The 16,943-nt window shown below is 40.6% G+C and overlaps 1 protein-coding gene across 7 annotated transcripts in view; it reads left to right on the top strand.

Annotated features, from left to right (window-relative positions):
* The window catches only part of SOX5 (SRY-box transcription factor 5), a 786,191-nt gene that overhangs the window by 552,799 nt on the left and 216,449 nt on the right, over nt 1-16,943 (top strand). For all 7 annotated transcript variants that reach the window (XM_062194939.1, XM_062194941.1, XM_062194940.1 and 4 more), the window contains one exon: nt 2,409-2,495. In XM_062194939.1, coding sequence (XP_062050923.1) covers nt 2,409-2,495 — 87 coding nt within the window. The remainder of the gene's footprint in view (nt 1-2,408; nt 2,496-16,943) is intronic.

Below are 16,943 nucleotides of genomic sequence, written 5' to 3'. Positions count from 1 at the left end.
TCCCTGGGTACACAGACTGCCCGGTAAGTATTTTCAAGTCTGAATTTAAAGGATATTCCTCCTCTAAATTACAAGTGTTTCGTATCTTTATTCACCCACAGGTGACAACCCTGAGTTTAGATATGTCGCTGATTTTCCACCTTCCAGATAACTCGGTTTTAGAGAAGTTCAGCATTCTTCTGTAGTGCATATAAAAATCAGGTAGTTGGGGGAGAAAAAAGTAGCTCTGTGTATCTTTATGCTAGTTAATAAAGAGGCCAGGAATGTTCTGCAGGTTTCAGAAATCTGGCGGCTGTTTCTTTAACTCTGCAACTTAGACAGAAGACTTCTGTTTCTTTATGAGCACACTACAGTGAATATTTTGTCTAGCTGCAGGGGAAAAGCTTTGTCATGGGCTTGGCAGACAATAGCCTTAAAAGTAAAATGGTCTGCTTTTGGTGCTGGGAGGTTCAGGGGCCTATTGTTAGTGCACAATGGATTTCTATTGCTGCATTCCTGCTTTGCAAAGGTTTGTTAGCTTTTAATGACTGACAGTGCTCTATTGCAAATACCATATTGGCTGTGCCCTGTTTACATGCTACTCAAGAATTTTTGTAGAGTGCTGGAAAAAAGAAACAGTGATGTTTGTTTGACCCACTCTGATAAGGTTTAAGAAATGATTTCACTCACAGAGTGTTTACTGGGAATGTTGAAAGATTGGAAATCCTTGCAGAAGTATTTCAAAGTTACTTTTAAAGCCTCACTGAGCAGAAATATTGATTACGGTATGAAGATATTTACTCTGTTTTATTACTCATAGGATTGCTGGGACCATTTTCAAAACAGCATGATACATACATGGGGATATTTTAAGGAAAAGTAGAAGTAAAAATGTGCGAGATCCCTTTTTCCTTAAATGTGAAAATCAGAGATAAATGTTGTCACAAAGAAAAAAAAAACATATTTCACACATTCCATAGGTAAATCTGCATGCAGTGGCTGTGGTCTGTGTGTGTGTATTTGCACCATATGTATAGACTTTGTAACACAGTAGTCATTCACTGCTTTTCACCATTTGATTTCCCATAAGTTTTTGACATCTGAGAAAGAAGTGCTCCATATTGTTACAATTTTTCCAAGGCAAATTGCACCTCTGCTTTGTGGCAAACTTCACGTGGGCTTTGTGATTTTGATAGGTGACAGCTGTTAAGATGAAACGTTGGGGAAGAAAAAATAAGATAGTGTTAGCCAAAGTTGTAGATGAAGAAATGAATGTTACTGTGGGGAGAATTAACCAGTTTCTAATAATCTTCTGGTCTCAAGGACAGAAGGTTCCTTTGATAAGTTAACATGTACTCTCTTTATGCTCCTAGTAGGGGGTAAAAAAACGCCTGAACAAACACGAATACACACAAACACCATTTCCAGAGTGGCAATGTATGTCTTAGATGCAGATAATAAGTGTGGGTATTGTTATTTAGATGACACATACTGGGACACTTATCTTTTACTACACTCCATTTTCTATCTGAATGCAGTGCTAATCGTGGAATTGCAAGCCATTGTAATTGTGTACCCATCTAAAGGCTGAGAAGAATATACAATTACATTGTTTGGAACTGGGTTTAATGTTTAGGGGTTTTATTAGCATTTATATTTACTTATACATTAAAATTCAATATAAAAGGAGAGGTCAAAAACCATGTGATATATGGAAGCAAATATCTTTCTCTCTAAAATCTGTGTGTCAAGTCCCCAGTAGAGGGGATTTTAAAAAGAATGTGATACAAATCTAAAATAAGCAAATAATAGGTTTCCCTTATAGGCGTTGCTCCTCTAGATTTTGCATTCTTTTTTAAAGCTGCTTTTATACCAACTTTTTTTTTTTTTTTTTGTATAATGTTCGTGGTACTGGCAACTCTTGCCACAGCGTGCTTACCACCACACGATGTTAAACACGTATTATAAAGTGGATGTAATTGTAAACACACAGAGGGATATAATTACATGTAGCAGATTTAAGAGCTAATTCTTTGCCTTTTTTTAACTCTGCATTTTATCAACATAATTATTTTTTGACTGCAGACTAACACCCTGAAATTGACAAGCATCCATTATAGCAAGAATTTGTTCACCAAATTGAAAAACAATGAACTGCAGGTTTATATGCACCCATTGTCATAAAGAATTAGTATGGCTTTGTTCCGCAAGAGGAAAAAGCTAATGATTTTGAAACAGCAGGTGACAAAACACATTCTTTTTTTTTTCCCCTCCCCTGTTATCAGTTTGTTGATGAAGTCATTATGAACTGGGGCCAGGATAGAGATGGCCTTATTTTTAGCAGATAGACTTTTAATGAGCTCCTTTGTAAAGACAGTCATGTTGATTTGCTTACTTTCTTTTCTTTTCTTTTTTTTTTCTTTATGCAGAAACCCCCAGTATTGAAAAGCTACTCTCAAAGGACTGGAAAGACAAGCTTCTTGCAATGGGATCAGGGAACTTTGGCGAAATAAAAGGTAATATATGGGTCATTATTTTGACAAAAAAATGTATCAAAACAAAATTGATATTAGGAATGTGAATGATAATACCATCCACTTGCCCCTTCCTTCTTCTTCTTCGTGTTTTTCTCTTGGATGTCCCCTTGTTCAAGCCTGCAAGAAGTGTCGGCTTGTTTCTCTCCTGGTTTGTTCCTGGGCCTCATAGGGTCAGTGTCATGTTGTTTTTAGCAGAATAACCCCACGATCCGTTCAGCATGCTTTTGACTCGCATCGTTTTCTTTTTAATTATTTATCTCGTAAGTCTGAAAGTACCTACAGCAAAGTTTAATAACTGCATCTTGAAAGATGATTTTGTACACTGGACGTTTTGAAATTATCCATGTGCATTTCCTACATGTAAAAACAGAAATTGTTATTGGAAAGGGCATAATCCAGGGTTGTTTTGTACCAGGAAGGGCAGCATTTTTGCTTTGATTTTACCTGAATTAGCAATTAGATACAACTAAGGAAAAGTGTATATGGACTAAAGAAGACACTAAATATCCCTAACAGTATATTTCTCATACTACATAGAGAGAACATTTAATTTCCTCATATAAAAATAGAAGCAAATGATCCTATTAATTAATTTAAGTGTGTTTTCTTAGAGTGCAGTGGGTGACCCATGAGTTTTCTTTTTGTGGCCAATAGGTTGTTTAATGATTCTAAGTTTGAAAGTAGGATTAATTTTGAGAAAGTCGGGACACTTTTGTCATCAATATTGAAATGTTTTGTTATACATTATTGTGTATAATTTAGTAGATTCTTAATTTTTATACAAATAATATCAAATTTATATTAATATCCATGTAGAAATATCTGTAAATAACTTTTTTGCGTACGTTTGTGCACGTGTTCTCCCAGTAAGAGAGGCGATAGTCTCTACTACATTAGGATATCTGAGAAAAAGGCAAAACCTCAGTCTCCTCCAGTATTTCACCTGCATAGCAGTAGCACCCAGATAATAGGAAACTTCCAGAAAACATTTGGCTGAATGGTTCATTTCTCATCCAGGTTCACCCTGGAATTGCACGTATGAGAGTTCTTCAAAAAGTTCGTGCAAAATAAGTGTTATTGAAAATGATGCATGCATCTCAAACTTTTTTGCACCAAAATAAATGTATCTTGGAATGCCATTTTCCACCAACTCTTTGCAGTGCTCTCTTTTGCAGGCTGTGGATAATATGAGAACGAGTGGGTGCCAATCAACAAATTCTCTCAGCAGAATCTGTTGGTAGCAAAGTCAAATGAATAATAACCAGTGTGCCTTAAAGAGCTGGAAGACAAAGTTTAAGGAGAATGGAGAAGGGGCACTTTGGGAGACCACAGGCCCTTTCTGCTAGTTTGAGGGTTTTAAACCCATTTGCACCTGAGGCATAGGATGTATTCTCCAAGGTCCTTTATTCTCCCTGACCCAGGTAATAACTGAGAGTGGAGCCTTGAAGACTGCCTGTTGCAAGCCTTGTGATCTGATTCCATTGGAGGACAAACATTTTTTTCCCTCCCTCGTTTTCCTTCACAAGTCAAACTTAAAAGCAGCAACAACAGCGATGATAAGCTTAGAGGAAAGAAGCTCATCTGGCCTTTCAGGCTTGCCTGGGGGTAGTTTAGGAAGCTACAGTACCTTCACAAAAGAAGTTTCTGTCTTTAATTTTGAGTTTTTTAAGCTTCACATTCAGAGCACAAGTTTGGTTATTGTCCTCTGGTTCTGTTCAAAAAACTGTTTTCTGATGCATTTTAAAAGCAACTGCAGAGCTTTCTTCTGCTGGGGGCATGGTTATTAGGTGCTGGGCTCAGGTTTGGCAGTAAACTGGGAAAATAGTGCTGGGTTACTTTTCCTGCTGACTGCCCGTGACAGTTGCAATTACTCTGCATTGTTCAGAGGTGGCTGGAAGGTGGAGAGGCTACAATAGTAAGCTGCCCTCTGGGGGTAAATGTATTTGACTTAGAGGTTCTTGGAGGGTCAGGCACAAAGGTTAGGCAGTGCCCAGGAATGTGGTTCTTATACCACCTCCGAAGAAGTCAGACCAGAACAATGCCTGGGTTGTTTTCACAGCTACTTGTTCGGAGGCACATAAAGGTGTAGTCTCAGGGACTCATGTGTTGTTTTCTTGGCTGGAAGGAGGAAGGACTTGTGTCAGCATTTTCTCTGAGAAGTCTGAAAATGTGAAGTTATGCATGATGAGGAATGGAGGATTTATTAATGGTAATTTAAATGAACATACTTAAGTAGCGTTTTTGCACAGTTTGGTGAGTTCACGTACTTTGTAGCATTTACTGGGTCTTCTGGCAGATAGAAACTCTGCGCCATTGTCACTGGTCAGTTTTCATCTAATTTTTAATTAGTTTTGTGCATGCCTTTCTTGAATGTGTGAATTATAGCCAAGTAACACTGGAGTCACTTCTTAAGTGCTGATTTTAAGTTACAGTCAGTGAATTCCGTTCAGAGGGCATTTTGACAAAAACAGAATCCTAACTTTCAAAAGTTTAGAGAAGCATCGCATTAATATTTAAAAAGTAAAAATGATAAACGCTTAAAATGGGAATAAATAGCTTTTGATGTGGATAGTTTAGCGATCAAGGAATAGTTGTCACACTCACTTAAAATCAATCCTTTTTTTTTTTTTTTTTAACAATGAGAGATAGTAAAGGTCACCTACTTCTAAGGGCATCAAATTATTTTTCATGTTAGATGATGTTGCCTGGTAGAATTCATACCATTTTATGCTCTGGTTCTTTGGAAATGTGAAGTAATGAGGTTTTAAAGTTACATTAGAAGCAGTCTTCTAAAGATCACACAAGAAAGGATATGAGATCCAGGTTCTGCAGAACAAAACAGCTTGAGTAAAAATGTCTGCCCACAGCGAACTGCCGATACATGCTATAAACTGATTAGCTGCCTGAAAGAATTGTTTGTTTCTTCTGTTCTCATCAGCCATACAGTGGAACTGGTGGGATTATGAGCTTTTTTGTGCTTCTCTGTAGGAGAGGCAGTGGGTAATGGTGGTGGGAGAGGTGAAGAAATATCTTCGGTAGCTTCCTGGTGCCACACGCACTGCTTTGGCAGGCATGAAATTCCATCACACTGAAAGGTGCTTCACCTGAGGATGGTACCCGGGAATGCATGACAGTGTGGACTAACCCAAACAGATCACTCACTTTTTAAAAAGTCATTGCAAAATCCGTATTTTGCTGACTTAAAGCATATTTTTAGAATTAGAATATATTTATCTGCCTGTGAAATTTTCTCAAATATTTCTGTGTTGGTAAGGTTATAAAAAAGCAGGGAATTTTAAAAGATGGTTCTCTAGGCAGGTCACGCTCAAGTTGCCTGTTTAAATGCCTTCTTTGAAGATGTATTTTATTTTATTATGTTTTCTTTGAGATAGAAAAACAGAGAGAGAATAGCTCCCATCCACTGGTTCATTCCCCCACATACCTGCAACATCGGGGATTGGGCCTGGCTGACGCTGGAAGACATCCAGATCTCACAGGGGTGGCAGGAACTTCGTTGCTTGAGATACCACTGCTGCTTCCCAAGATGCACATTGGCAGGAAGCTGGATTATAGAGCTGGAGCTGCTTCCTGAGCCCTGGTGCTCCACTATGGTTCATGTCTAAACCAGCGAGACCAAACACTGCCCCCGAAGAGTTGCTTTAGAGCCTGGGTTGTTTCCGCTTGTTGCCTCTTGGGGGACCCCCTTCTAGCCCTGGTGACAGTGTATTAATGTAAGCACCAAAGTGTTGTAGCTGGTGTTCAGGAACACACTCATCTGCATTTGATACCAAAAAAAAAAAAGGTTACAATTTTGTACTTTCTAGAAGATACAATTCTGAATTCAGTTCAACAATTCTGAAACTGCCAATAATGAATTCCAGGAAATAATCCATTCAACAATACTGTAGCATTACAGAGCCCAGGAATAAAAATCCTAGGCTGTGTGGATTCAACCTGCAGGTGAAAGTAGGCAATCTCTTAGGTGACAAGTAAAATTTTGAGGTAAAACTGATATATGGGCTCAGTATATGATGAGAAAGAGTCTGTTTACATATCGTTCGAAGGTTGAGAAACATGTCAGTTGCCTTCGAGTAGGTGTCAGACCCCAGGTAGAAAATCTAGCAAGGGAAACTTGGGATTTTTTTTTTAAATGTATAACATGAAATTAAAATCTCAGCATTTCTTTTATTTTTATTTTTATTTTTGACAGGCAGAGTGGATAGTGAGAGAGAGAGACAGAGAGAAAGGTCTTCCTTTTTGCCGTTGGTTCACCCTACAATGGCCGCTGTGGCTGGCGCATCAGGCTGATCCAAAGCCATGAGCCAGGTGCTTCTCCTGGTCTCCCATGCGGGTGCAGGGCCCAAGGACTTGGGCCATCCTCCACTGCCTTCCCGGGCCATAGCAGAGAGCTGGCCTGGAAGAGGGGCAACCGGGATAGAATCCGGCGCCCCAACCGGGACTAGAACCCGGTGTGCCGGCGCCGCAAGGCGGAGGATTAGCCTGTTAAGCCACGGCGCCAGCCAAAATCTTAGCATTTCGATGTTTAAGGAGTCCTATCGCTTTGAGCTTTATTTTAAACCCATTCTTTTAAAATCCAGTGACTATTGAAGAGTCACAGGGTTCGCTAATAGTGCCTGTGTGACTGTTACATTTGCACATTAACCCAAATCATGCCTGTTTGCACATTTTTTTACAAAGGGGTTGGAAATGTTGATTATTTTCTGAGAGAACTGTTGGATCTGGAATTTGTTCAATGCGAGAGTCAACCATAAGGAAGGTGCATAACATGTAGTCATTTACTTCTAAATAAAGTCAATGTTGAATGTTTGTCGTCTACTGAGCGTGTTTTATAACTCCTCTGTAGTTGCTTATGAGTAATGTTTTTACTTTTTGTAAAAACTACTTTGCAAGAACTAAAGAAAGACTGCTGGTGCACAGAATATGAGTTTTCAAAATAAGTTTGGCAATGTCTATCAGAGCAACAAGTTGAGTAGGTGTTTTATGAAGCAGTCAATTGCTCTGTCTCAGGATGCCAGTGGCCTCATGCCGGTGCATAAACACGGCTGTGATGGGAAGAGAACAGGAGGCCACTGGATCTCAGTCGATCTGTGTATTGATGTTCCAGTCCTTCCAGTCCTATACCTAGTTTGCACTGATTACATATGCAGCAGTTGCTGAATGACTCCTTTTACACCTGATGTGAAGTACTCAAATTTCCCTTATTTATTGTGGGTTTTATATGGTATTTGAAAAAAAAAAATGCTGTCCTCAACATTTTTCCCATCTAAAAATGTATTAATACGCTTTAAAAATACTCATTTTTCGAGATGTGAGAAGACCCTAACATTAAAAGATTTATGGAGGGGTGGGCATTGTGGGACAGTGGGTCAAACACGCACGTGGGCCAACCACCTCCCGTATCGAAGTGACTGAGTTCAAGTCTGGCTCAGCTTCCCGTTTTAGCTTCCTGCTGATGCACATGCCCTGCAAGACAGCAGGTGACAGCTCAAATACCTGGGTTCCTGAATCATGGTGGGAAATCACAGTTGTGTTCTGGGATCCTGGGCTTTGGCCTGGCTTAGCCCTTGCAGTTATGGGTATTTGGGGATGGAAGGTTCTCTCTCTCTCTGTGTCTCTCTGTCTCGATCCTGATATATTAACATGTACTGGTGTGCTCTCTCTCTCCTCCCATATATATATATATATATATATATATATGATATATATATATGTGTGTATGTGTGTGTGTGTATATATATATATATATATCAACATGATATATATGTACTAGTGTGGCCAAAATGATATTTGTTATGTGACTGATTCTTCTAAGGACTTGTGGCATTCAGATTACCTCCTTTGACTCATTTCCACATCTGCTTATTTTAAAGAAAAAGTTGCAGATTGCTATGTAACACTTAACATTTCATAAACATCTCCCTACAGGAATCTTAACAGTGTTCCTTACAAAATTGTTGAAACAAAGTCATTTTTTTCTGAGAGATTAATATTCCCTAAACCACACACTTCAGTTGTGGCACAGTCAGGATTTCAACCTACTTCTTCTGCCTGGCTTCAAACACTGGAGTCTTTTCCCATGAGCCTCAGCAGTCTCTCTGCAGTCAAATTAGACGGTCTTGGCCGGTGCTGAGGCTCAACAGGCTAATCCTCTGCCTGTGGCACCGGCACACCGGGTTCCAGTCCCGGTCGGGGCGCTGGATTCTGTCCCGGTTGCTCCTCTTCCAGTCTAGCTCTCTGCTGTGGCCCGGGAGTGCAGTGGAGGATGGCCCAAGTCCTTGGGCCCTGCACCCACATGGGAGACCAGGAGAAGCCCCTGGCTCCTGGCTTCAGATCAGCATGGTGCGCCGGCCATTGGGGAGGGAAACAACGGAAAAGGAAGACCTTTATCTCTCTCTCTCTCACTGTCCACTCTGCCTGTCAAAAAAAAAAAAAAAAAAAAAAAGACGGTCTGATCTCTGAAATCCCCAGAAACACTTCTAGACTAGCTGAACAAAGGACCCCTCTAGTCTGCACCCAAGATACTTTCTACTTGGATCAGTCCTTTTCACATACCCTAAAATTATAATCTGCTTCAAAAGATTAAGAAAAATATGAAACTGGAAGATGTTTTATAGAGCCATCCTTTTCCAAAAAGGTAACAGGAATGGCCTTTGCTTTCACTAAGGAAATGATAATGCATGCATCTCTTTCAGAATTCCCCAGAAAGAAAACAGTCAACTATGGGGCACAGTGATAAAGACCATCACTTGTCAAGTGGTTCATTTCACTCCAGTGGCATTCACCCTTACAATGAAAGGCTCTCTGTTGTAGGCATATTTAAGCCTGAACCAAGACTTGTCTTTAAGGATATTGAAGCGAAAACCACTGCACAATTTTTTTTTTATTATTTGACATGCAGAGTTAGTGAGAGAGAAAGAAAGAAAGTTCTCCCACATGGGCACAGCACAATTTTTTCAGGAGAAACCATAGAGGTGGGCTTCTGGCACTGCAGTAAAGGCACTACTGGGATTGTAGTTACAGCTCTGCCTCTCGATTCCAGCTTCCTGCCCCTGCAGACCCTGGGAGGCAATGAGTGATGGCTCAGGTAGCCCAGTCCCTGCCTCTCACGTAGGAGACCTCAACTGAGTCCCCAGGTCTCGGCTTTGGCCTGACTCAGCCCTGGCTGTTTCTGGCGTTTAGGGAGTGAACCCACAGATGGGAGCTTACTTTCTCTTCCTTCCCTTTTCTCTCTCTTTCTGGATCTCTGCCTCTTGATTAAAGCCAGAAAATCATAAATAACTAGGAAAAGGTAAGAATGCTTACTGTATTTGCAGTGTACCTAAGAATATAAACTAATTTATTCTCAGTCTTGTATTAACTAGTGTTACTATACCGATTATAGTATTCCTTACACAATTATAATTGATTCCAACTTTAGTGGAAAATATATAGCTGAATTTAATCAAAGTCTGATTACATTCTTTCTTGATGAGAAAGACCGATTCCTAGGTGTTTGGCAGTTGGGTAATTTAACAACCGTTTTTTCGATGAAATGGGATAATGCCATTTCCATTCTTGCCTTTTGATGCAAGCTCTGCCTCTTTGCCCTCGTGTAACAACAGTGCTTCTAAGAGGAGCTTTAGTTGTAACCCTAGAGTAACTTAATTATTACTCTTTATGTTTTCATTTCATGAAAGAAACATGTACTGCTATGTGCCTTCTTGGATGCTAGCCTGGGAGATAGCGTAGTAGCAAATGCAGAAGACAAGAAGCCTGCCTTCTTAAAACTTGCAGTCTGGTAGAGTCTCTTTCATTACACAGGACTTTTAGAGGCAACAGTGGTTTTTAGATGGTTTAAGTAGAATACCAGTTGAAAGCAGCAACATTTCCATTGAAAATTTCAACTTAGTAAAGTTCATTTACCCAAAGGAAATTAAATTGTCAAATAAAAGAGCTGTCTGCACCTCAATGTTTATTACAGCTCAATTCACAATAACTAAGACATGGAATCAACCTAAATGCCTATCACCAGAAGACTGGATAAAGAAATTATGGGACATGTACTCTATAGAATACTATACAGCAGTAAAAAAAAAAAAAAAATCCGGTCATTTGCAACAAAATGGAGGAACCTGGAAAACGTGATGCTGAGTGAAATAAGCCAGTCCCAAAGGGACAAATAGCATATGTTCTCCCTGATTGGTGACAGCTTACTGAGCACCTAAAAGGAAACCTGTTGAAGTGAAATGGACACTATGAGAAACAATGTCTTTATCAGCCCTTGTCTTGACTGTCAAGGAACAACTTACTATTTTATTCCTTTTAGTATTTTTTTGTTCTACTTAATGCCATTGGTTGAATTAACACACAGTTATTCTTAGGCATTTAAAATTAACTGAAAAGTGATCCCTGTTAAACATAAGAGTGGGAATAAGAGAAAGAGATGTACAGTTCGGCACATGCTCACTCAGACTTACCCTATTGGTAGAGCTAGAAAAAAAATTCTTGTAATTTTTTTTGAGGGAAGAAACATGTCTAGCTTACTTTTTTAAAATTCTAAGACTTTTCCTTCTTGACTGAGTTTACTTGTTACCTTTTCTTGAATTGGATGATAGCTCCCAATGGTTTTCTTTAATTTCGTTGGTTTGATGTCAGGCCATGTATCTACCTCATTTGAGTTGAATGAAACAATATTGGGGAAATATCAGCCTCTGCGCATTTTAAGATTATTATGTCAGTGTGTTTGTGATCATCTTTAATTTAAGAAATCCTAAGAAGCATACCCTTGTGCATAGAATCATACATTAGTGACTAATCAAGGAGCTTTCTCCATTTTAAGCTTATGTATTTCATTCATTCAACCAGTAGTTTTCAGATGTCTGTCATGTGCGTTGTTCTATAGATGCTGAGGATGTGATGTTGAATACAAATTAGTTTACTCTTACCACGGAGTCATACTCTACTGGGAGATAACTATAAATAAATGACTATATCAATAAGAATTCAGCTTCTAGTGCTGTGCCTTCTATGAACAGTGTAAGAACTGAGCGATGCAATAGAACGTGAGGCGTGATGCTTTCTGTAGTTTCAGTGTTCAGAAAAGGACCTCCGAGGACCTAGCCTTTAAGTTACCATCTGGGTGGATCAGAGTGTGTGTATTAATTTATTTATTTTCTCTTCCATTTAAAGTTACGCTCTAGGAGGACCAGCATTCTCTTGGGACTTGTATTTATAGTAGTTCCAGCGCTAAGAATGGTGTGAAACACATGGAAGGTGCTAGTGAATGTGTGCTAAATGAATGAAAGAAGAGCCTGCTTGTGAATGGGATCTCCCTCTCTATCCCTCTCCCTCCCTCCCTCTCTCTCCTTCCCTCTCTCCCTCTCTCCCTCTCTCCCTCCCTACCTCACTCCCTCCCTCCTTCCTTCCCTCTCTCCCTCTCTCCCTCTCTCCCTCCCTACCTCACTCCCTCCCTCCCTCCTTCCCTCTCTCCCTCTCTCCCTCTCTCCCTCCCTCCCTCCCTCCCTCTCTCCCTCTCTCCCTCCTTTCCTCTCTCCCTCTCTCTCTCCTTCCCTCTCTCTCTTTCTCCCTCCCTCTCTCCCTTTCCCTCCCTCCCTCTCTCCTTGTCTCCCTCTCTCCCTTCCTCACTCCCTCTCCATACCCCTCTCTTTCAGATAAATAATGTTTTAAAAAGTCTGACATTTGAGGTACAAGCATGTGTCGTATAGCAATGTTTTGGTCAATGAGGGACTGAATGTACGATGGTGGTCTGATGAGACTCTGTCACCGGTACCACTGGTGCTGTCTTAGTTTGTGAAGAACATTCTGTGATGTCCGTGCAGTGATGGAATATCCCAGTAGCACCGTTTCTTAGAACCTAGGCTGGTCATTAAGTAAGCATGACTGCAGTACTCAGTTGAGGATGATTGGGCTTCACCAAGATAAATTTGAAGATGTGTGTCTGGAGATGTTTTGAGGGATTTTTTAACTAGTGGTTGGGGTGAGTCAAGGTACCTGCATCTAGAAGATAGAGGCCAGAGATGCCACACAAGACAGGTCCACAGAGAAACCATTGCCTGGCCCAGATATCAATAGTGCCAAAGTGGAGAATCCGTGGTCTCCAGCAGTTTTCTGAGGGAAGCAGTTGACATGCACAGGCCCTGTGGTGGAAGCAAGTTTGCATAGCAGTTAAAAAAGGAACTCAAGCATTTTGGCAAAAGAGAAAATTGAGGAGATAATGCCAAAGAAGAAGGCAAGGGCCACATCATTCATGGCTTTATAGCGGTAGGCATGTGGATTTATTCTGTGCACAGAATACAGCCATAGCATGGTTTCATACCGGATGTGACGTGATTTGATTTACCTTTCTAAGCAGGTCACTCTGACCATATTTTTGGAGAGTGGATTTTAGTAGAGGAAGAGATGAAAGCAGACAAAGTGGTTAGATGACTATTGTGGTGGTCAGGGACTATTGTGACGCTGGCCTGGATTAAGGAATAGTAGTGGAAGTAAAGATGCATAGATTGATGTGTAAGAGGTCAGTATGGTTTCTAGTGAATCACATATGAGATGAGACAAACAAAAAAATGGAGAGCACTGGATTTTATAGATGGCGAGAGCTGTTACTGAGATGGCGTGGACTCACGCTGGTGGTCTTCCCTGGTGACTTCTGTCATGTTATTTTAAGGGTTGTCTCACTTGCACTTCTTCTGTGGAACCTGCAGAACTAAAAATGACTGCTGTGCTTGTAATTATTAGGTAAGAGAAAGAACTGAAACGATATGTGCGCCTCTTCAGTCATTTGTCAGCCTACAGGGATTGCAGTAGCACCAGAATATATCGAGAAACACACAAGGTTGCAAAAAATTGAAACATACAAAGAAATTAATTTGAGCCACAGACACACACAGGATAGTGAGCTTGCACTCCCTTGTCAGATAGAACCATTCCCATGCATTCATCAACTCTGTAGTGTTGCACACTTGTATGACTAAGAAATCTGCATAAATTGTAGTTCCTCTTTATTTGCGAAACTTGTGGCATTTCCCAAGGGTCTAGTTCATATACTTTTTGCCTTTAAAAAATCCAAGTTGCTTTGTGGCTCATACTACTTTCTCAGTGTTCACAGACCACTTAGTGAGACATCTCCATCCCCTTGGAGATCATTACAAAGAACATGATAATTTAGAAATGAAGCCAGGGGCCTTGCTCTTTGATCTTAGTTCGGTACTTACATAAAAATGGAGAATATTTCTTTGAAAAAGCTAAAGTCCCTTGATATAACTCTGTTGAGACAAAACTTAAATCTCTCTGCAGCTCTTAAAAAATAAAACACATCTTCTTTTCTCTTGGCTATATGACAAGCCTAAACAGGGTGGCTTAAAGGGAAGAGGCCCTATTCTTTTTTTTTAAAGATTTTATTTATTTATTTGACAGAGTTACAAACAGTGAGAAAGAAAGAGAGAGAGAGAGAGAGAGAGAGAGAGAGAGAGAGAAAGAAAGAAAGAAAGAAAGAAAGAAAGAAAAGTCTTCCTTCCGTTGGTTCACTCCCCAAGTGTCCGCAAAGGCCAGAACTGCGCTGATCTGAAGCCAGGAGCCAGGTGCTTCCTCCTGGTCTCCCATGCAGGTGCAGGGGCCCAAGCACTTGGGTCTTCCTCCACTGCTTTCCCGGGCCACAGCAGAGAGCTGGACTGGAAGACAAGCAACAAGGACTAGAACTGACACCCTTATGGGATGCTGGCGCCGCAGGCGGAGGATTAACCTAGTATACCACGGTGCCAGGCCTAGAGGCCCTATTTTTTATGTTGTCATTTACATGATGTTAGGTGATTCACTATACGTCAGGGATATGGTGTTTATCATTACATATAGTGAGTAATGTTGATATAGAAGGGGGTAATTTACAGTTGCTGTTGTCACAACTATCTCTTCTGACTTGGGATGAAAAAAATAATGCAACAGAAATAGTAGCTGCTCTGGAATATATCTACACTGCATGTTTTCCCAAAGAAGGGAACAATTGTCTTTGGTAGAAACTAGGAAAAGAGTTACAAAGACTCCGACTAGAATGTGATGAATGGATAGTTTAGGGAAGGTATGGCCACATCAGGCCTCTTGTGGGGGATGTTATTGGTGCAGCTCAAGATGCAAGGGTGATGTAGAAATTTCAATGTGGCTAGCATTTAGGATGCTCAGAGGAACTGGGAAGGTTATGTAGCACCTTGAAGAACCTCAGTTATTTTTTTGTTCTGAAGATATTTAAACAGGGTGAATGACACAACTGGATTTGTTCTCTAGGAAGATAATTTTGCTACCAGTTTAGAGGATAGATTTATAGGATTAGGGATTGATGATGGGACTTTTTGTTTAAAGTTTGCACCAGAAATTCAAGAAAAATGTGGTGAATACTAGTGGAGATGGGTAAAGGAGGCGCCAGTGAGAACTCTCCTTGGGTACTGTACAGTAGTAGTTGTGTTACATGATTATTTGTGTAAAAGATACCATGGGTTGAATCTTGGGCCTTCTTCTTCCCTCAAACCTCCTGTGTTGACACTTTAATACCTAGAACCTCAAAATGTGAATGTATTTCGAGGTAGATTTTTTTACAGAGGAATTAAAATGAGATCATTTTGGTGGGTTTTTATCCAAAATAACTAATAAGTTCTCATATAAGGATAGCAGATGTGTACATGTACACTGGGAGACGGTGTGAAGACACACATAGAAGACCTTGAGAAACCAATGAGAAAGACCCAAAACAAAGCCTTCCCTTGTGGTTCTCAGAAGGAGCAGCCCCACTGCTGCTTTGTCTTGGACTTGCAGCCTTCAAACTATGAGTAATATATCTCTGTCGTTAAAATCCCTAGTCTTTGGTACTTTGTTACCGCAACCCCAGAAAACCAGTATACAATTATGTGGGAGATGCTTAAATCTACCTTAACAAGGATGTAGTACACAAGAAAATAATAATACTGGTTACCTTTGAGGGGTCAGTAATGGGAGGAGATCATATGCTATGTACTTAACATAATTATTAATCATGGATCATAATATTGAAAATAGTTCTGATTTATTAAAATTGAAGAAAACAAATCTTTTTGGCGGGCAATTGCTATGACTTGTTAGTATAATGGACAGAGGAATGGGTAGTTGAGAAGAGGATCAAGAAGGATTTAATATTTCTAGCTTTTGATACTGACTGGCAGACAATCCTTTAAACACTAAAGGAAAGGATGTGCTTCAGTTCATGTGTGTTAAGTTGTAAGACTTAGGAAAATACTCAGAATTACCCATTCTCCATCCTGTAGTCGGTTCCTAAACTTTGGGACAAGCTTAGAGTTGGTACATGGCTTATTGTTTCATCACCTCTGAGACAGTATAAATTTTAAAACTCAAAAAGGTTAAAATATACACAGTGTGCATCTCAGGGACTATTCACTGAGGTTTAAACATGATAGTTAAAGGCTGAGAATGGCCCTGGGAAGAATATGAGCATTCATGAGTGGAAAAGAGGAAGAGCCAGTCAAAAAGATGCAGAAGAAAAGGTTTGGTAGGCAGATAATTGAATCAGAATGGAGTTGTCCAGGGCAGGCACTGTGCTACCCACATCACATATGGCAGTGCTGGTTCTAGCCTAGCTCCTCGGCTCTGGACAAAGATTCCCGCTAATGCACGTGGGAAACAGCCTGTAACAGCTCATACACCTTAGTTCCTTCCACTTCCATGGGAGATCTAGATGGAGCACCTCCTGGTTTTAGCCTGGCCTGGCTCTGGCTGTTTCTATCATCTGGGGAATGAACCAGTAAATAAATATTAAGAAAAATGGGGTGATGTCCAGTAAATCATTTATGTAAGAGGACTTAAGATACAGGGAAGTATAAATTAAATATGAGGGTAAGTGTTCAAGTGTTTGGCTTAGTGGTTGATACTGCTCAGGAGGCTTACATCCCATATCTGATTGCCTGGGTTCAAATCCCAGCTTTGCTTCTTATTCTAGCTTCCTGCTGGTGTACACTCTAGGGGGCAGCAGGTGATGAACCAAGTACTTGGATCTCTGCCACCATGGGAGACCTGGATTGAATTCTTGGCTCCCAGCTTTGGCGCAGCCCAACTCCAGTTGTTGCTGGCATTAGGGGAATGGAGGAATGAGCCAGTGGGTGGTGAACTCTCTCTCTCTGGCTATCAGAATTAATTAATTTTAATATTTAAATATGAGGGGCCGGCACCATGGCTCACTTGGTTGATCCTCCGCCTGTGACACCAGCATCCCCTATGGGCGCCGGGTTCTAGTTCCCGTTGCTCTTCTTCCAGTCCAGCTCTCTGCTGTGGCCCAGGAGGGCAGTGGAGAATGGCCCAAGTGCTTGGGACCCTGCACCTGCATGGGAGACCAAGAAGAAGCACCTGGCTCCTGGCTTCGGATTGGCGCAGCGC

Source organism: Lepus europaeus, chromosome 6, assembly GCF_033115175.1.
Source record: "Lepus europaeus isolate LE1 chromosome 6, mLepTim1.pri, whole genome shotgun sequence".
Classification (NCBI taxonomy): Eukaryota; Metazoa; Chordata; class Mammalia; order Lagomorpha; family Leporidae; genus Lepus; species Lepus europaeus.
The sequence above is the reverse complement of the archived record's forward strand: the minus strand, read 5'-3'. Positions and strand labels throughout refer to the sequence as shown.